Raw genomic sequence first — 21556 nt, forward strand, 5'->3', positions numbered from 1 at the left:
TATATTCTTCCAAGTTGGTTCTAGTTTCTACTTTGAAAACTACATTGCACCACTAGATTTTCAAGCAAATACTCTCAATTAGGATACATGTTAGACAAAGTAGTATGAACCATGTTTTTATTTTTTCACTTCTATATGGGGTTTTAGAGGTGCTCTTAAGGATGAGAAGAGGAAGCCAATACTAAAACTAGGGGTTGTATGAATTACTGAGGAGAAATCATGGGAATGGAGAAAGCTTAAGAAATGGGCGAAGCTTAAGCAAATTTTGACAGGTGGAATCTTAGGAATGGGTTTGAGCTTGGGCAAATGTTGAATAGGTATTTTAAACAGGTCTTAGGGGTGGTTTCATCTCAATGATTTGTTTTTCCACAGTAAAACAACAATTACAGTAACATAAAATTGCTCTTATAAAATTGATTCTCAAGACTTGCATGCTAAAACTGAATTCTTCCAAGGCAAGAGCATAAACCCATAAGCTGCAACTTGGAATTGCCTTAGCGCAACTTTTTTTCAAAATGATTTTTCAACAGAATTAGATTTTCTCCTCCTGATCATGTAACTATAACCTTTTAAATTTTATTGAACTTTATACAAGTTTTTTTTTTTTTTTTAAAGTAAACGTGTGCTTGGTGGGGCAAAAAGTATGGGATGAGACATTGACCATTAATCATATTTTTCACATATGTCATTATCTCTCTCTCTCTCTCTCTCTCACACACACACACACACACACACACACATACACACACATATGTGAGAAATGATTCGAAATTGATTTTTTGAAATCATATATGATAACTTTGGTATCACTTAAGTTTACGTTGCAAGAAGGGTTGCGGGTGTTTGTTAGAGAGAGAAGCTCTGCTTTTTGTGAATTCTAGACAGAGAAACTATCAAAAGAAAGGTTTAGGAAGGTTCGTTTTTCTCCATACTTGTGGAGAAGATTATAGAATCACCATACTTTCTGTGTGTAGTTTTTCCTATTTGAATTAATGGTAGTGTTTTCATCGGGTAAATCTTCGAAGGAGCTTCTAAAAGGTGGTCGTCCTTCCTTGTTGGATAAAAACCTAGAATTTTTTCCTGAAATTAAAAAAGGAGACATAGTTTTGAGGTCAGAAGAAGCTATAGTATCTGAAGCTATTAGATGGGAGAATTCTCTAGTGGGTTATCTTTTAGGGAAACGTCCTTATTTTCATGGCCTAAAAATTGCAGTTCAAAGGATGTGGAAAATAAAAGGACACATGGAGATGCTATCCATGGATGATGGATTCTTCTTGTTTAAATTTAGTAACTCTGAGGATTGCAATATGGTTCTCAACTCTGCTGTTTGGAGTATTGGAGGGAGACCATTAATTCTTCGAAAATGGTCAATGGATTCAAAAACTATGCAAGAAATGCTGGCAACGGTACCAATAGGGATTCGTTTGCCTCAGTTACCAATTCAGTATTGGTCACCAAGTTGTTTGGGTCGTATAGGTAGTAAAATTGGAATTCCGTTGCATTCTGATGAGGCAACTGCGAATATATTAGTCTTGGGTTTGCTCGTATATGTGTAGAAATTGATTCTCTTTGCACTTATCCAGAAATTATTATTTTGGAGAGAGAGAATGGAGTGAAAGTTAATCAAAGAATATCTTATGAATGGAAGCCGAAGCTGTGTACGGTATGCGTTACTTTTGATCATAGTCATGGTCAATGTCCGAAAGTGCAGTGGATGAAAATGGGGATAACTGTTTCAGCCTGGGCAGCAAAGCCAGTAGAGAAAACAATAAAATTAGTAGGATTGAGACCTGAAGATGAAGATTCTTGTGGGACCTATGTGCATGGAGTGGATGTAAATTTGGAAGGAAATTTTCGAGATTTGGAAACCGTTGTAGAAGCAGCCATGGAGGATCGAAGAGAAGAAGATACAGATGACGTGGCAGTTCCAGAATCCTTAAATCAAGGAGTTTTAAATTCAAAAAAGACGTGTGGAGATGTGGTAAATAGAGTAAACAATTTGGGTGCGCAAGATTCGTATATGAGGCCGGATTCCACTCCAACGAAAGATGGATGGAATATGGTTGTTAGTAGACGTGGCTCTTCGTCTAAGGAATGTGGGTCGGATTTGAGGATCCATAATGACGTGGGTAAACATAGGGATAATCTGAAATGGAAGCAAATCTCGAGGTTGTTTTGAGCATTCAACCAATGAGAATTGAAAAGGCTTTCCAAGCGTTAGATAGTGATGAGGAAGCTCGAGATTCTGATGTTTCACAGCAAATTGGGGACAACAACTCTGAATCGGGAAATTTATAGAATGAGAGGCTAGATGCAGTTAGTATTATGAGTACTAAATCTACCAAGAAGCAAGGTGGAAAGATTAATAAGAAGAAGAATGTGGTGGAGGGATGCAACAGAACGACGAGATCAAAAATTGTCCCTACCGAGGGAAATCAAACTACTCTTTGCTAATGTCTATTATAATGTGGAATATTCGAGGTTTCAATCATGCAAGAAAGAGGAATTCGGTTCATGATTTCATTAGGGATGAAAAGGTTGAATTGATGGGGTTCTGTGAGACAAAGGTTCAAATCGAAGATGCTTCAAAGTATCAAAGGAAGCTATATAGAACGTGGAAATTTATCGATAATTATGATTCACACTTTTATGGTCGTATCTGGGTTGGATAGAATCTGTTGGTCTACTTTGTACAAAAGATTTTTGAATCGAATCAGATTATTCATTACAAGGTACTTCATCTGAGGGATGGTTTTGATAGTTTCATGTCTTTTGTTTATGCCGAAAATTTTGAAAATGATAGAAGGTTGCTATGGTCAGATCTTCACCATTTAATCACGTTGGAGCCATGGATTATATTGGGGGATTTTAATATGGTTAGATTTCAGGAAAAAAAGGTGGGAGGACGTCTTGCATCAATCCGATCAATGCGTGATTTTAATGAATGTATTAATAATATTGGAGTTCAGGATCTGAAAACTAATGATGATTGGTTCTCATGGAGTAATAAGTCAACAGGAACTTGACGTATTCTATGTAGGTTGGATAGGGTGTTAATAAATTTGGCATGGTTGTTAAAATATCCGCAAATGATTTTGAATTACCTGCCTTGTGGAGTGTCAGATCATTCTCCTTTGAAGCTGGTATTTTCCAAGTAACTCTTTAGGAGGACCAAAAGTATTCAAATTCTTCTCTCTGTGGATAGGAAAACCAGGGTTAAAAAAAAGTGGTTTTTAATGCCTAGAATCAGAATATTATGGGTACCCCTATGTTTAAGCTTACAAGAAAAATTAGGGCGGTTAAAAATTCCATCAGAGAATGGAATAGGAATTACTTTGAAATCATTCATGGTCGAAAAGAGAAAGCCAAGGAACATTTGTTTCAAATACAAAATCGAATTCGGAAACAACCAATGGATAACAACCTTCAAGCTCAAGAGGGAGAAGCAATTAGAGCTTACAATGAGGAACTAGACAATGAAGAAAGTTTGTACAGGCAAAAATCAAGAATTCAGTGGCTTCGGGAAGGGGACAGAAATACTCGATTTTTTCACTCTTCAGTGACTACGAACATTGCAAAGAATGGAATTATGAAGTTGGAAACGGATCGTGGTGAATTACTTAAAGATGAGGGAAGTATCGGAGCATGGGCCACTTAATATTTTTCAGAAATTTTTTGCAACCCGAATCCTACAGTAAGTTCTCAAGTTCCATTTATTTCTAAATTCTCTAAGGAACATGTGCAAATTTTATCAAGTCCTGTTTCTAAGGAGGAGATAAAATCTGTCATATTTGCGTCCTCAAGAAATAAATCTCCAGGTCTAGATGGATTTGGGTGTGAATTTTTTATAAATTACTGGGATATTGTTGGAGAGGATGCCTATACAGTTGTGTTGGATTTCTTCAAAAAGGGGAAGTTGTTGAAGGAAATTAATGCTACTTTAATTTGTTTAATCCCAAAGGAAGATAATGCCAAGCGTCTTGAAAAATTCAGACCCATTGCCCTTTGTAATTTTATCTATAAGACCATTTCCAAAATCCTAGCTAATAGGTTAGTTGTCTGTTTCCCATACATTATTTCTTCTAATCAATCGGCGTTTGCTAAGGGAAGACAAATCCAATATAATATTCTTCTAGCCCATGAAATGGTCCATAATTACCATTCTTTGAAATCACCTGTGCTAAAATTGATATAAGAAAAGCCTATGATTGTGTTAATTGGGGTTTTTTTAAATCAATTCTTTTTCAATTAGGATGTCCTCCTGTTTGGATTGATCGAGTCATGGAATGTGTATCCACTCCAAGCTTTTCTATTATCATTAATAGCACTTCTTATGATTTTTTCAGAAGTGAAAGAGGGTTGAGACAAGGTGCCTCTATCTCCTTATTTATTCACATTGATTATGGAAGCATTTTCTTGCAGTCTTAATCAGAATATTATTTCAAGTCAGTTGATTATTTTGAGAGTCTCAACTATTTCAGGGGTTTCACATTTAATTTTCGCTGATGACATCCTAATTTTTTTGAATAATGATAATTCTTCAGCTTCGTCTATTCGAGATGTTCTGAATGACTTTTATGATATGTCGGGGCTTCAAGTAAATAAAGCAAAGAGTCAGGTTTTTTTTAGTGAGTCTTGTAAAAATCAGAACATGATTCTCTCTATTCTTGGGTTTTCGAAAAGTACTCTTCCTATTAAATATCTGAGTCTTCCCTTATTTTCTTCAAGATTATCTCATACTCTTTGTCAACCTCTAATTGATAGAATTTCAAAAAGGGTGGAGGGTTGGAGAGCGAACCTGTTGTCCTATGTGGGAAGGCTAGAATTAATTAAATCAGTGTTATCTAGTTTTCCTCATTCAATATTCCGATGAGTTTCTTGAAAAAAATAGAAAATACTCTCAATAACTTTCTTTGGAGGGGTCCTTCTCTTTTAAGGTCTATCCATCCTATTAGTTGGGCAAGTGTGTGTAAACCATATGATAAAGGAGGTCTTGGCATTCGACGCCTAAGGGATATAAATAAAATTGGGATGGCAAAGTTGTTTTGGAGAGTGGTGGAAAATAAATCCTCTTGGGCAGATTGGATGAGGAAGAGATATGTGGGGGATTCGAATATTTGGGGATGTCAGCAAGCAAATAATGCTTCTTGGGCGTGGAGAGGCATTTTAAGGGAGAGAGAATTTGTTCGAAAGCATGTTCGCTTTTTAATTGGTAATGGGGAAGACACTTATATTTGGAGAGATCCTTGACTTCAAGAAGAGAACATAATATCTAGATTTGGCAATCGAATTATTAATCAATTCGATAGTCATTTAAATGCAAAGATCAAGGATTTTATTGGCGACAAGAAGTGGATTTTCCCAAGACCTTACAATGACCGAATGAACTTAGTCATTGATTATATTACATCCAATCCAGTTCCGAAAATGTTGATGAGGGACAGAGTTGTTTGGAGCTTGACAGCAAATGGCCAATTCAAATCAGCACATAAGATGTTAATTGAAGGGCAAGGTTCACTTGGTTGGAAAATAATTATATGGAATAAGAACCGTATTCCAAGATTTTCCTTTATTGCTTAGTTAGTTGTACAAAAGAAGCTTTCAACTATTGAAAATCTGAATAAGAAGGGGTTCAAATGGGTGTCACAGTGCTCCTTGTGTGGTAACCATAAAGAGATGAATGACTATCTATTTTTTCGATGTCCATATACGCAATGGATTTGGATCCAATGTTTAAAGAAATTTGGAATAAACAAAGTTGGAACAAGATCAATAGAAGATGAATTTCAAGTGATTAACAGTGTGCGGTTCAAATGTAATCAGATTACACATATGTTATACTTAGCGTTTTATGCAGTTATTTATTATTGCTGGAAGGAACGGAATCAACGTATATTTGCGGAAGTTTAGTCTACAAAGGAGATAATGTTGAATCAGGTGGGAGAGGCAGTGAAGAAATGTCTTGGTGGAGCAGAAATTGAAGATGATTCGAGAAGCATAACATGGCATATCATGAATAAATGGAGATGCAGCTACTCAGTCATCAAACCAATGCTCAAACATTTTTTTTTGGGTACTCCGGAGGACAATGAAGTCAAGATAAACACAGATGGAGCGAGTTCTCAGCATGGGTCAGGATTTGGATTCATAGGCAGAAATAATGTAGGAGAATTTCTTTTTACAGGGTGGAATAATACAGATTCTGCATATATAGTTCAAATTGAGCTTCAAGCTATTTTAGAGGCTATGAGATATGCAAGGATGAAGGGAATTCAACGAATTATAATCTCCTCTGATTCTTTATACTCAATCAAAAGTATTAAGCATGAAATCGAGCCTTCATGGAAGTATAGTGAAATTTTGTTAGAAATTTCAAAACAGATCGAATTTTTTGTAAAATGTGCTTTCGAATTTTATTGGAGAGTAACAAATAGGGCGGCGGATTACTTTGCAAAATTGGGATGCTATTCGAATAATTATTTTGTTATGGAAGAGAGGAGTAATGTTCCTCAGGATCTAGTGATAATTATTGAGGAAGATTTAATGTGTATATACACTCGTTAGTAGTGTTTTGAGGGTGGGGTCCCTTTAACCCCAACTTATCAATCAAAAAAAAAAAAAAAAAAACCTTTGGTATCACTTAACACCAAATATTATCAAGGGATGAGCTAGTAAGGAGTCCGCGGTCATAATTTAAGATACCCCTGTATTTTCAACTAATGATAGTGCTCCTTTTTCCTCCACTTCCTCATCTCCCCCCAAATTTCATACAAATCTGAAGAAAAAAAACGAATGAGCCCATGGTTTAGCCCACTTTAGAGTTCATTGTAATCGAGAGACAAGGTCAAAAGTTCAGTCCATTACATATACAAGTCAAAACAAGAGCTGTAGACACAAATCTGTGGTTGAAAGTTAAATTTTTCTAGGCTCTTCTAGACATCCTAATCAGGCCCGACAGTACTTCTGTAGTTTTGTTCGCATGTAAAATAATGTAGAGATACATGACATTAAGTATTTCAAAAACCTATAGTATGCACTAGAAATTTTGACATTTAGTAGGACCTTCCTAATGCAGTGCAGCCTGACTTGACTCTCAATTTCTAGATCAATTCTTGGATAGCCAGATTATTGATTCATGGGTTGAACCTACGATATAATCTATGATTGTGATTGCTTGTTATATAGGCTGATAGGTCTAATAGGGTTGAAAAGAGGTTTCTAAGTGATGATTCTAGGGAATAGAGCTTATATTTTGAGGTTGCAGGTTTTGACTCTGGTATACACACAGGGCCTAGCTTATTATGATTACAATCTTCCACATGAGATTCATCATTAAGCCGTGAAGTCTTTTGGATCATTGTTGTCAACTCTAAGTTTCAATATTCTTTTGTATCAATTTCTCCATCGAGTTACAATAATTCTTTTCCAACACTTTCTCTTGATATCTAGCCATGCATGAAATGTACAAAAGATTAGTTTCCAACCATGTAAGGGTTGAGACCCTGAAAGGTCACACATGTGTAAGAACAATGAAACAAATCCAACTGAATAACGACAAGTTTCTTATGCATAATCAAAAATCAATTTGATCAAATGATTTTAAGTCCTTCCCATCTCTTTCGCTCTTTCTTCTATCGGTTTTTTAAAATTTAGCCAGAAAAAAAAACCTAATTTGGCCCAATAGACAAGTTGCTGCAAATATAATTCATCACGTTTGGACTTGTTGACTTTTTTAAGATCCAACCCACTTAATAACTGGGTGGGCTTTGTTAAAACTTTTAGGCCCAATTAAAGATGACCCATTAACACATCTAGTAATAAACAATTACGCTGCTAAATTTTTACCAAGGTGAGCAAACCTTCAGGTCCAATATAGAAGTGGCATTTTATAATGAGAAAATTTCATAAACATGTGCAACTTTTGCAAAAATTCCGATTTAGGTACACTGCTTATTTTAATTCTCAAAACTTGTTTTCCAATGGGATCACAGCAAGTAAATCTAATTTAAAGTTACGATCTCACTGAAAAATTACCAGCGAGATGACAAGTAGTTTTAAAGACAAATATCCTGGATTTTTTAATGGTGAGATCGTGAATATTTTTTAGGTGACATCATTTATCATAAAAGTGACGATCCCACCCGCTGGAAAACATGTTTTTAGGAATTAGAATGAACAGTGTATCGGAAATCCGGGATTGGAATTTTGTCATATAGAAAGCAAGAAATGGTAATTTACCCTTTATGATCAAATCATGGAGCATTCTTTACCACTTGATGTGCTGAATCTGTGAGAATTCCCATTGCAGTAGACTAACTCTCGCTCCTCAACAATGATGGGGAATTCTTTATTAAGGGCGGCAAGATAGTCAGCAGTCCTGTTTGTCGCCATGGTAGACTTTTTTTTATTTTATTTTATGCTTTAGTTGAACTAGTAGACGATTACGCATAATAGTTTTCAATCAGCCTTGAACCCATGGGCAATAATTTAAAGAAAATTGTAATGTGCAAGAGTTAGCTGAGATGGGAATATATTAACATTCTCTGGGAATCTCCTCAACAAATTGAACCTAAAGAAAACTATTTTACATATAAAATAAGTCACATCCCTATCTCTGTGGACCCAAGAAAACTATATTACGTGTATCTCAAGCCAAGAGTCATTTAAATATTCATCAGTGACCCCAAGTAGCCATTCTTTTCCACCAAGTGGTATTATAAATATCCTACGTAAGTATGATACGCTCATCATCAAATGTGTCAAAAGAATTTAGTTGATGATAATGTGTAGCTTTGTATCTTCTTTATTAAATGAGTGGGTCCCTTGACAACCCAACTTATTAAACAAAAATAAAAAAATTTAACAGAGTAGAATAATTCACAAGTCACTAGTGAATAAAAATATTTTGAGTAATAGTATCTGAAGACTTCAAATTTGAGGTGATCAAATCTTTAGTATCGTAAACCTCTACGATAATTACTCAAAAGAGTATAATTAATCAAAAATAAACTCTTGGACTTTGTGCAGATCAAAATCTTTGGTCTCCTTTTTATTTATTTATTTATCTTTTATTTGGTAGGGTTTAGAAATTAACAATTTAATTACAAAGTAAAATTAATCTTCCCAATTTTAGTTTATATGGAACCCATTTTGTGGAAAATATGCCTCAGTAGTTAGAAGATTTGGATCAATAATCATGTTTGTATTTTGTTGGAATTTTAGGGTCATTATGACATCATATATAGTGGGAATTTCCCAATGGAAATCTCCATTAAGGTAGATAAATATTGGAAAATTCCCATTTCAACATACTATTTGTAGAGGGTATTCCTCAGAGTGATTGACACGTGACTATCTTGAAGAATCGTAACCGACTCATCGAGTCGAGTGGTGAGTGCACCAAGCTACATTAAAATCAACCTTCGCGAATATTCTAGTACGTAGGTCGGGTGCCCTATGAGAGTTGACAAATCAAGTGTAACTACTCCTGCGACTGACAGATCAGGTGTAACTGCTCGTGTCTAACAGATCAGGGAGAATGCACAACTACTCCGGTAAACATCACGGAGGGGATCCAAGGAAATCCACATGCAAGGAACTCTATAAATACCAGGCAACAACGCACCCAAAAGGTTAGAATTTTTTTCCTAGAGAACACTTTATTAGCTTAGCGCTAAAAGTCTAACTTGATTGTTGAAGTGTTTTTATTGTAGGCCACCCATTGAGTTTAGGAGCTCTCAAGTAGGATCTCGAGGTATAGCAAGAAACTGCATCTACAATTTGACACCGTCTATGATAAACGTCTGTGATAAACGTTACAATGAGAAAAACGACTAGTATGGTGAGGACAAGAGGTGAAGGACGTCGAGAGCCATCAAATCTCTTACCAGTGGACCCACCTCTATCACCACAAGATCTAATGATTGGGATGTATCACTTGTTGATGGATATGAGAGAAGAGATGCATAGAGGACTAGAGAAACAAAATGATGAAATCACAATAATAAGAAGAGAAAACGAGGAACTCAAACAGAGACTGTGAGAGAGAATTGAGATAGGAAGAGGTCTGGAAAGAGAAGGTAGTCAAAGGCATATGTTTCGTGCAGCGAAACAAACTGAGGGTTATCAAACTATGGATTCGACAGTTATAAAAACGCAGTAGGGAAGTTCCAAAGCTTGGAATCCAATGATAAGGGGAGAAGTCGAAGAAATGCTGAGAAAGAGAGATGAGGAACTCGCTTGGGAAGGGATCCGGGATAAAGAGCTCAGAATGCCATTCGGGAACTTAGGGGGACAATATTCTCACCAGCATGACTCTATTGAATGAATCTTTAGATATATGTTAGATTCAAGATCCTGATTTTTATGTATTCATGGAATTATATATTGCATATATAAATATATAACACGTGTGTCACAGGGAAGGGGGATGGAGTGGGGGGTCAGAAAATCATTATTCTTTCTCAAAGGTTATAGAGAATAAATAATAATTCCCTTCTCTTTAAAATGCTTGTTAATTTTTTAATCCAATTACAATTCTTCATTAATTTTTGAGTTCTTAATTGTATTATATTTTTAGTATATATTTATATATAAGAATTATTTAGTAAATATAAATTGGGTAGATCGAATTGAACTCTATTCGGACATTCAATTTTTTAAAAGTGTGCTGATATACTAACTAGAAAGTCCTCACTTGGTCAATACTCGACTGATGTGTTATGAACACAAAATCGTAAATCTGTTCCTTGAGATACACAAATACAATCTTTTATGGGAATTTGCATTTGTGTATCCCAAGGAAACAGATAAATGGTTCAGTGTCCCTAACGACATGTCAGCTGCGTATTGAAGGAGTGAAGACTTTTTAGTTAAAAAGTCATTACTCCTTATAAAACATTGCTAGAAAGTCATTTTAGAACAGTATTTACAAGCTTTCCTGATTAAAGTCAAAACAACTCTCCCTAAACCTTTCAAATTCTCTCTTCTTAGTTGGCTCAACGAGTTAAATCAACAAGAAACTGTCATGTCATGTTTGAGGGTGTAAATGCTTAACCATTTAACAATAATCCAACCCAAATCGAATTCTAAGGAAACCTAGCTGTGGGATTAGGTGTGAGATGAAGAATCCAAGAAGTTTGAAATTTCTTGTTGGATTTTTGTTTTTTTTTTTTTTTGTTACTTTCCTCACGTCACAACAACATACATATGTGGATCAGGATCTATAGACACATAAATCTACTCAGAAAGCTAGAATGTGTTTTGTCTTATATGGACAAAAAAGTTTGGAATGGGCTGATTTTTTGTGAGGATAACCTCTATGGTGAGGAGATTATCCTCACCAAAAATCAGCCCAATCTGAAACTTCTAACCCCATGTTTACAAGTTGAAGAATTATGTACTATCCATTTTTTGTAAATCACTTTTGTTGGGATTAGAAGTTTTGGAATGAGCTGATTTTTTGTAAGGATGATCCCCTCACCACAGAGATCATCCTCACAAAAACTCAGCCCATTCCGAACCTTTTTAATCATATAAGACAAAAACGTTGTAGCTTTATGAGTAGTTTTATGTGTCTACGGAAACCCACCCTCTCTCTCTCTCTCTCTCTCTCTCTCTCTCTCTCTCTCTCTATATATATATATATATATATATATATATATATATATATATATATATATATATATAAGTGTTTGTGTGTGTGTGTGTGTGTGTGTGTGTGAGACGGTGACCTTCCAGCGGTCACTTGAGGTTAGAAAAGTTTATAAAAGGGTACTCTGATCCTATCTCTATATCAAATGCCCACAAAAATAAAGAGAAGTTAAAAATGAGTGGGAATCAAATGTTGTTATTTTTGTTATGTGCAGTAGCAGCAGCAGCAGCAGAAGAAATCTCTGAAGTTAAGCCCGGCTGCACTAAAAAATGTGGGAACGTCAGTGTTCCTTACCCTTTCGGTTTTGGTGAAGATTCCAGTTGTTACAAAGATTCAACATTCAAGCTAATTTGTAACGATACTGAACTGTTTTATTCTAACGTTCCGATTCTCAACATATCGCTGCAAGACAACCTAGTCATCGGCAAAATCGATGTGGCTTATGATTGTTACAACAGCTCAGGAAATACTCAAAATTTCGTTCAGCCGATGAATCTTACAGGAACACCATTCACGTTTTCAAACACCCGAAACAAGTTCTTCGCCACTGGTTGCGACACAATGGCTTTAATCTCAGATAATAAAGATTTGTTCTCTGGCTCTACCTTTGGATGCATCTCTTTATCTTTATGCAGCGCTAACAGCATTAATGCTACGGAGGAGAGTTTGTGCTCAGGGGTCGGCTGTTGCCAGACTGAAATACCCAAAGGTAAATTACAAAAACGGTTATAGATATTAAACTAACTTTTCTTATAGACACTCCGTTGATGGGGTGGTTTAGATAGAATCATAGATCTTTTGCTCGTATCTTGAGGAAAATAATCCATGGTTATATACCCCACTGCCTTGTCAGCACAGTGTTGTACTAAATCAATTTAGGATTTTCTGTTATAAACACAAGTAGGTATAATAAAATTACACTGACACGACCGTTATAATTAAGTGAGTTTTTAGATTTCTAAAATTCTGAATATCTTTAATTTATATTATGTTATCTATAAAATTATTTTAATTACCAAAAATACCTATAACATATTAAATGATAAAATATATTACCATTTTGTGGGCTGAATATGAATAAATTCTGATTCCAACTCACTATTCATGTTATATCGGCAAGGTTATCACTTTGACAAATCCCTAGTCTCGTTCTTCATGGTTTTGGAATTAAAACAAATAGTGAGATGGAATTGGAATTTCATCAAAAGTTGATCATATTTTAGAAAATTTATCTTTAATATATTATATTAATTATAATTATCCTAGATATGCATTCTTTATGGGGGATTGAGAGAAGGGAATTTGGAGGGAGGTGGGACAACAGTCGTATTTTAGTTTACATAAATATACAATTACGGGTTAAATATAAATAAATTGTACTAAAACACACTATAGAGTTTCTAACTCTTTCAATCCCTTTTAAATAAATCCCGACTGCCCCCTTTCTCATTTCTTTCTATCTTCGTTTTCTTCCACAGACTTCTTATACAATATTCTCTTTATTGAAACAAAGCTTTTACACATATGCACACAACAAATTAAAAGACAAAAATCATTTGATAATTGCAGAATTGAAAATGCTGAATAAAAATAAGGATTTTCCAAGTCGTTTCTCTAGAAGGGTGAGGACAAAATTGTAGGAAGAGACATGGAAAAAAGTTGCAATATTTTTTTGAAAACTTCTTTTAATGCAATAAAATTTATAATTTTTTGTGAATTTAATTGCAATTATTAATAGCCCTATTTTTTATTTAATTTTTTCCGGTAACCTCGGGTTGAAAGGAGGATAATGTTAGATCAACGAGAATAATTACAAGTGAGATCATAATACAAAATTCTCACAAGCTCTTGGGAAGAGAAGAACTCTCCTCCATGATTAAAAAAAAAAATTTCCTCCCAACACCACCTAATCAAGCCAATAATCAACGGCTCTATTAGTCAGTCTCCAATAAATTTGAAAGAACAAGAAACAAACTTAGAAGACAGAATCTGGATTTCTTTAACAAGAATAAAAATATATTTCCAGGAAGGAGTGATCGTATTGGTGATTATATTTGATTGAGTATAGAGAGTCCGAACTCACCAATAATCTTGTGCCACCTCTTTGTTTCATAAAAAGTAACATCTCATGGATAGCCTGAAAACAAGAAATTGTTGTTATGATTTCATTCAATGAAACCAAAACCACCCCTTGCTGCTAAAAGGGAATGTTGATCTTGATAATATTTGAATCGGGGCATTTCCAAAAGAAACTCCTAGTTTGAGCTTGCTTCCAAGAGAAGGTCAGTTGCAAGATGGGAAGAAAGAAGCACTAGACCAATTTTTGTCATCCAAAACCACCACCCCATCAAATAAAAGAGATAGCTCATCCGACATCTTCTTCAAGATGGTGTCACAAGATGAATCCACCCCTTCAAAAAGAAGCTTATTACTCTCTCTCTCCTAACATGATAAATTAGAGAGAAAAATTCGCTTTCTAAAATTTGTGGGCTTTGGCCCGTCAAATTTTCTTGTCAAAATTTTCAGTTTTCACATAGTAATTTGAGGCTTTCCACTAGATAGACGATTAGAATCACATCTACTGCTAATAATTTAGCATGTTCTTTGTTGCTATTATGGAGTCAAGAAACACAAAAGATTTTACTCATTGGTGTCAATTAGGCAATCTGTGGACTTTGTTGCTATCTATGCATCTCAACAAATGTGAATCGCCCAATGCAAGATCTTACTATCTTTAGCACTTTGTCATTTTGATGTTGCCTTCAAGAGAATGATTTGGAGTTATTTGCATTGTGAAACCATGCATTACAAAACCTGAGAGATTTTCCAAAGCACAAGGATTTTTTTTTAATAAGCCAATCGATTTGGGATGGTACAGATCCATTTTGACATTCTTGAAATTCTCAAGAAAAATGCATCTCCCGGAGAAGAAAAAAACTGTATTAATCCCTAGGAAAATGAACTAATCACTAGGGAATCTATGTATTTTCTACTTATTCTAACAGTATATTTGATGTAGCGCCTAAAAAATCCAAATACATTGGCCAAGCTAACCTTACGTTTATATATCCTTAATATTCATTCTTAACACTCATTATTCATCTACCAGGTCAGAAGATGTTACATATAAGAGTGCAAAGCGCTAATAATCACACAAGAATTGCAAATTCTAATCCCTGCAGTCGTGCTTTCTTAGCTGACACAGAGTGGTTCAAATTCTCAAGAAAAAATCTTTCAATTGTAGAAAGTGAATACTTAACTTCTAATGTGGTCCTGGACTGGGTCGTTGGGGAGGAGAAGTGTGAAGATGTTGGAACAGGTACATGTGGACCAAACAGCCATTGCAACAATTCTGAAAGTGTCTCTGGATATCGTTGCTCCTGTAACAATGGTTACAAAGGGAACCCCTATCTCCCCGATGGATGTCGAGGTACCTACTTACTTCACAATATGACAATCAGGGTGGTTTATATATGTAGGATATATCTAATAGTGCTACATACATTAGATCTTACATTTTAATTTTACTAGACATTGATGAGTGCTTGGAGCCAACCATATATTCTTGCAAAGGGACTTGCAAGAATACGCAAGGAAATTACACTTGCAGCTGCCCATTTGGTAAACATGGCGATGGAAAAGTAGGTTGCCGGCTACATCCTTTAATTACAGTATTCAGTGGTAAGCTCCTCTTAATCCTAATTTATTTTCTTTTTGGCTAAGTAATAGTAAGGAAATTGAACTAATGAGGAACTTACAAAACATTTGTGGGGATACTCCTGACAGTTACTATTTTGATAATCTAAAAGAGTCCCATAATTTCTCCAAAAGATACCCTTTTCACAGATCTTGGGAAAATCAGCTGACACAACTCTGTAATCCTCTATCAGCAATTCAACTCTATTTCTTGATGAGAAGTACACCAATGCATCAACAGTGTTTTAGTAACCTTCTCGTCAAACATGGGTCGTCGACCAAAATAAATTCTTTAACTTATCAAAAACACTATCCATCCAATGTTCAACCATCCAATATTGCCTCACCCCTAAAAGCATTGAATAGAACAGAGGAATTGGTCTACATTATGATCGATGATGAGAATTCTTGAGAAATGAGCTTAATCCCCCCATAGAGAGCAAGAATTTCAGCTCCACGGTTTGTAGTCACTCCATGGTTGGATTAATCCAACCATCCATTCTCCCATATTCATTGTTTGCGTATGGTACCATACTTGAAAATCATTTATATATGTATTAAAGGTGATTTTTTTTTTGTGTGCAGGTATTGGTGCAGGAATTTTGGTGGCAATTGTTGCTTTATGTGTTTGTTGGGTACTAAAACTGAAAAGTAGAGAAAAATATTTTCGAGAAAATGGAGGTATGTTAAAGCAGCACAGAGTGAAGATTTTTAAAGAAGCAGAAATCAGGAAGGCAACAAACAATTACAATTCTAGTCGGCTTCTTGGCGAAGGAGGCAATGGTTCAGTTTATAAAGGCTTGTTAGAAAACAATGAAGTTGCCATTAAGAAGTCAAAAGTGGTAAACAAGCACCAAATTGTCCAATTTTTAAATGAGGTTGAAATTGTTTCACAGATCAACCATAAGAACGTGGTGAAGCTCTTGGGATTATGCTTAGATGACAAAGTTCCATTGTTGGTTTATGAATTTATTTCAAATGGAACACTCTTCCACCACATCCATAACGAAAAATCAACGATCTTAAACGCATGGAAAACACGTTTAAGGATTGCTGCCGAGACTGCGGGTGCACTTGACTATATTCACTCCAAAGCTGATCCACCCATCATTCATAGAGATGTTAAATCGAGCAATATCCTCATAGATAGTGAATGCACCACAAAAGTAGCTGACTTCGGAGCTTCAATGCTAGTTCCATTTGACCGAAATATTGCACCCACAAGCGGTCCAGGGACCTATGGTTACATAGACCCCGAATATCTTCAGACAGGAAAGTTAACGAAGAAGAGTGATGTATATAGCTTTGGAGTTGTTCTTATGGAGCTATTAACCAGAGAGAGGCCGATTTCTAATGCACGATCTGAAAAATATACAAGCTTAGTTACATTATTTGTATCTTCAATTCGAGAAAATTTTCTTGATGAGATTTTGAAGGTTGAAGATGTCAAAGAGCATGAAATGAGGCAGGTCTACATTGTTGCTAAGCTTGCGGAGAAATGTGTGGCAATGCCTAGTACAGAAAGGCCCACAATGACTGAAGTGGCTGACGTGCTTGATGGGTTGACAAAGGAATGTGGCGATTTGAAGGCTGAAGGAGACTATGAAGAAACTCAAAACTTGCTAGAAGATGAACATTTTATGCAATCGTTTGAAACTTACTCGGATTCAACTTCGACTATATTTTTCAACTTGTAAACAAGGGGCTAGAAGTTTCATAATGAGCTGATTTTTGGCAAGGATGATCTCCCATAGAGATCATCCTCACAAAAAATCAGCCCATTCCAAACATTTTTGCCCATATAAGACAAAACGGTGTGTCGCAATGTGAGTTGTAATAAGGGTCGTAAGAACCCGACCCTTTATGTATTGTAATAAAATGTTATAAAAATAATTTTTTTTTTCTATTAAACTTTAGGACAAAAAAGGATCTTCATTCTCCTTCTTGAACTTTTTTCCTTCAATTAACACCATTAAAGTTAGACTTGGAATTCTATAGAGGAAGGCCATTAAGAGGTACATCAGTAGCTTTTAGCTACGATAAATCTATACCTTTCTTTCTCTTGTAGTTAATTATTAGAAGAAAAAAATGTGATCATATTTAGTTATTCATGTTTTGACAATGGAAAAAGTTTGTTATACCCGTGAATGCGAGATAATGCTTTGAAACAATACTTGATTTATGATATTGGAGGAAAACTTGTGGTCAAAATGCCCTAAATCCTTTGCGTAGACATCTCAATTTGCACGAACCCATTAGGACAAAGTCAAGTTGATTTTGATCAAAGGTCTAAACGGGCCCACATTACTATAATTGTCACTTGGCATATTTCTTCATGCATACTTGCACACATGCATCATTTTATATTTATTTACATGCCTAAACCTTATCCTTAATCCAACCCCATATAATTTCATATTCACTTCCCTAACCCATTTTCGACCCAATTTCATAATCAGTTCCCAATTCCATACCCACTTTCCACTAACCAATCCATTATCCATATCCTAACTCAATACAAGCCCAGTTTCAAGTCTAGTCCAAATACCCAATTCTAATTCATCCTAAGCCTATGACTTAAGTCCAAAGTCATATCAAGCCCATTTTAAGTCAATGGTCTTACACCTCTCCCCAAAAGAGAATGCATGGTGGTCTCACATAAGTCCCAATGCCCAATGCTCAAATCTAATTGGAAAGTCAACTCTTTTGATAATACCCTCCTTCAAAAGTAATGTCAAACCAAAAAAATGATTTGATCTTTGGTAAAAATCCTGAAAGTTAAGAAAACTTTCAATCCTACCCCCAAAAGGTAAGAATCTTCATGTACATACATGTAGGTCTCCCATCGGTCTATTTCAAAAATATATATTTACCATTGCTTTTGGGGATATTTACAAGAGAACCCAAGTCTACATTTTACCTACAATTTCAAATTTTCACATCTCACTCCCCTACTCACCTTGCCAAAAGTACTTTTGTTCTCATACCTCTATTTACCAAAAAATCAAAAATAAAAAATACTTTTAAATTTCATCTCACAAATTCTATCTATACACCCTCATAGATAGAAAATTCCAAAAGATAAAACCAAAATCTCATGTCTATTCCCTTTATTTTTAGGGTTGGACCACTTTATCCTTAAAAGTTCTATAAACACTTTTCCTATGATTAATTTATACTCTCAAACCCCAATCGTTCAACCTCAAATTCTATCAAAATCCCTACTCAACTCAAGCCTCCATTTTTCAACCTCCTCCCAACCTTCAACTTTCCAAACAAAAATCATCACTAATTGATAAGGTCCCATAAAGTCATTTTTTGGGATGGTAATTACATAAGGATTATCAACACCTAATTGTTATTTCTCCTTAAATAAGAGTAAATTATATGAAATTGTCAAATTATCGAAACTAATAGAAAATTTTCACCTTTTGCAGGTAAAGATAGGCAATTTTGAATACAAATAATTTTGTAACAATTTTCATTACAATATGCAAGCAAAAAAGGAGAATCAGTCAAAACTCAGCATCAAATGTTGTCACGTCATTGCACTGCGGCCCCCTTGTGGTGCATCGCGATATTCTCCAAAAATTATGCCTCGAGATTCGAGTTGAACATTCTAGAATCTTTAGCCGTTGCAACTGTAGACTCTTCTCGAATCAATTAACGTAAAAATTTGACCTAATAACCCATATAGAAAATCTATAAATTGAGGGGTTGTCCCAAAGGAAGGGGTCATTTTTCTTCTTCCTAATTTCTCTGTTATTTTCTAATTTTTCTTTTAGAGAGAAAATCCTTGTAGAAGTGAGAGCTCAAGAAGTATTTCTTTCATCTTTCTTCTTTAATTTCTCTTTGTAACTCCATTGTAAAATCATATTTTGAAGTTTAAAATCAAAGTGTAACATAAAATTCTCTCATCCTTTCTCCACCATATTTTCTCTATTTTACTGTTGTTGCAACTTGTTCCTCACAATGATCGGCTAGACTCTCCTTAGAGAGGTCAATGACGTCAAAGCGAGTTCATCTTAATATTACTGAATTAATTCTAGTGCCCTTATTTTAATTGTGTTTTCTGAAGACTCTTAAAGTGAGATCATCCAATTTGTACTAATTATTCTAACTTTGATGATTCACGCTTAGATGAGATCAAGCTTAGTCATGCTTTGTGATAATTTTGAGATACAAATCTGATTATCTCATCTAAGTTCAGGATTCACATTTATATTTTCAAGTCATCTATAAGAGTTAACCGATTTATCTTCCAATCCATGAACAATGGTTTGTTGCGTGGATTGAGTTAGAATTAAAATTATTCAGCATTTCCTTTAAGATGACTTGCAAATGTTGATTTGATCTTTCTAAGTTCTTTTACATTATTTTAAATTCACTTTTTGCTTCAAATCCTCTAATTAGTTTTGAAAATCTATTATCAAAATTTGTTTTGGTTTAAATTCGAAAGAAAATTTGAATCACTATTGTCTTTGAGGAACGAACCTTACTCACCAAAGTTTTATTTTAATATTTGTTCAATTTTATATCTACAATCAATCTTCTACAATTCGAACACTAATCTCTTACCTCCAACATGTAGTAAAAATTCTTAATTTCTAGTTCTTCTATTTAAAACAATCTCATTCAAGACTATCAAGGGACAAAGTGGGTTAGGATTTAATTTTATTTTAAGCTTGCATCTTCTTCTTCTATCCCTCTTTGTTAGAGAATCTTTAAAATGTAGTGGAGAACCCTCCCTCATTCCTAATAACTTGAACATCAACTTTGGGCATAGATTGCTTGAGGCGATTTGATCGAAATGATAGAGATAAGCCTTTTTTAAACTTATGTATCTCTCATACATCATAATGTACACTATGCACACACATTACACATGCTTGACCATGATGAAGAAATGTATAGCTCTCTTAGTAGGATTAAAATAAAAAGTTTCTAGCCAAGCATGTATATATCAAGATTATGGATCTAAGGGAAGCACAACCCATATTTCTCCCATAATAAACCAATGGATTACACCAATTACTTCATCATTTCCCTAGGGATAGGGACAACTAAGCAAGAAAAGAGATATAGTGCAACTAAATCTTCCAAGTGGGGTTCGCTTGAATGGTTATACAATAAAGGTGACACAGCCTTGATCGATGTTTTCAACAATGCTAGCTCAAATGTAGTAGTCATTCATTCTTTATTTTTTTCTCTTTCAAGCTGGCCATGTCAAGAAGAACTATCTTCGCATTCAGACCTGTATTTTATACAGACCTGTGTTTTAAAAATAAAATTAATTGTTGAATCAATTTATTTTAAATCATGAGAATTATTACGGGTGCAATAAATCATGATTAATCTATCATTATTGTTCTTATATATTAGTGTAAAGTTGTAGTTAGTTGTTTTTGTCACAATTCCTTGCGGTGAATTTTATAGGATGACACATTGATGGGTGATGCCTCATCGGTTGTCATCACGACGAAAGAGAAGCTGCTAAATCTGGTCCAGATTGGGAAGAATCTCCTTAAGAAGCCAATGTCAAGGGTAAATTTGACGATAGGGAAGTTCGAGGAGGTTCAGGGAGATAGCACCAATGAAAAAGCCCAATGTGGCTAATCCTTAACTAATTTGCTTATGTAAAATACATTATAAGTGTGTAAATTCCATCCAAACTCCCTATCTTTCAAGGTGAATTGATCTATATAGACTACTATTCGTTGATTGAGATACTCTGAGCATAGCCAATAGCAAAGACAATAGTTATGACGTTCTTTTACATCTTTCCGAGCAATATTTAGATTTTCAAACAGAATTTTGAACCAAAATTCGCTTAATGGTTCAATTTTTTTTTTTTTTTTTGTACTTATAAATCTAGAAAATGATAGCCATAGACCGTCGTTTATGGCGTCGACTCAAAATGACTGTTAATGACAGTCTTCTTTCCGACTGTCCAAGATAGCTGTTTTTGCTGACTTTTTTGGTATGTCGCAAATACAAAGTGACTCCTTCCAAAACGATTGTTCCTACGACATTTAAAGCAGTCATTTTTTAAAAAAAAAAACAACTGTCTTGGGCTGTTTTTTTTTTTGCTCGTTATGACATCATGACCTCACGGCCTCCACCTCCTTTCTTCGTTGGGTAACTGAGATTACCGTCGGTCACTCTATACACCATTGCCCTATCATCTCCACAATCAACCTACTCTTA

The 21556-nt window shown here is 35.0% G+C and overlaps 2 protein-coding genes and 2 pseudogenes across 2 annotated transcripts; all 4 read left to right on the plus strand.

The window, feature by feature from the left end:
• The first annotated feature begins 992 nt into the window (after positions 1 to 992).
• On the plus strand, positions 993 to 1556 carry LOC147393403 (uncharacterized). Its single transcript, XM_086455114.1, has one exon. The coding sequence runs from the start codon at positions 993 to 995 to the stop codon at positions 1554 to 1556; it is 564 nt and encodes a 187-aa protein (XP_086311240.1).
• A 10271-nt stretch (positions 1557 to 11827) lies between these two features.
• On the plus strand, positions 11828 to 12385 carry WAKL7 (wall associated kinase-like 7). Its single transcript, XM_086455115.1, has one exon. It carries the CDS (start codon positions 11828 to 11830, stop codon positions 12383 to 12385), a length of 558 nt encoding a protein of 185 aa, XP_086311241.1.
• Positions 12386 to 15939: 3554 nt separating this feature from the next.
• LOC147393405 (wall-associated receptor kinase 5 pseudogene) lies at positions 15940 to 17198 on the plus strand (annotated as a pseudogene).
• Positions 17199 to 20366: 3168 nt separating this feature from the next.
• Positions 20367 to 20965, plus strand: LOC147393406 (patatin-like protein 3 pseudogene; annotated as a pseudogene).
• Positions 20966 to 21556: the final 591 nt, after the last annotated feature.

This window comes from Akebia trifoliata, chromosome 10 (genome assembly GCF_017979445.1).
Source record: "Akebia trifoliata isolate Shusen 1 chromosome 10, ASM1797944v1, whole genome shotgun sequence".
Classification (NCBI taxonomy): domain Eukaryota; kingdom Viridiplantae; phylum Streptophyta; class Magnoliopsida; order Ranunculales; family Lardizabalaceae; genus Akebia; species Akebia trifoliata.

Bases quoted from the DNA above. Each gene is read 5' to 3' on its own strand.
- LOC147393403 (XM_086455114.1), top strand. From the start codon at position 993: ATGGTAGTGTTTTCATCGGGTAAATCTTCGAAGGAGCTTCTAAAAGGT.
- WAKL7 (XM_086455115.1), top strand. From the start codon at position 11,828: ATGAGTGGGAATCAAATGTTGTTATTTTTGTTATGTGCAGTAGCAGCA.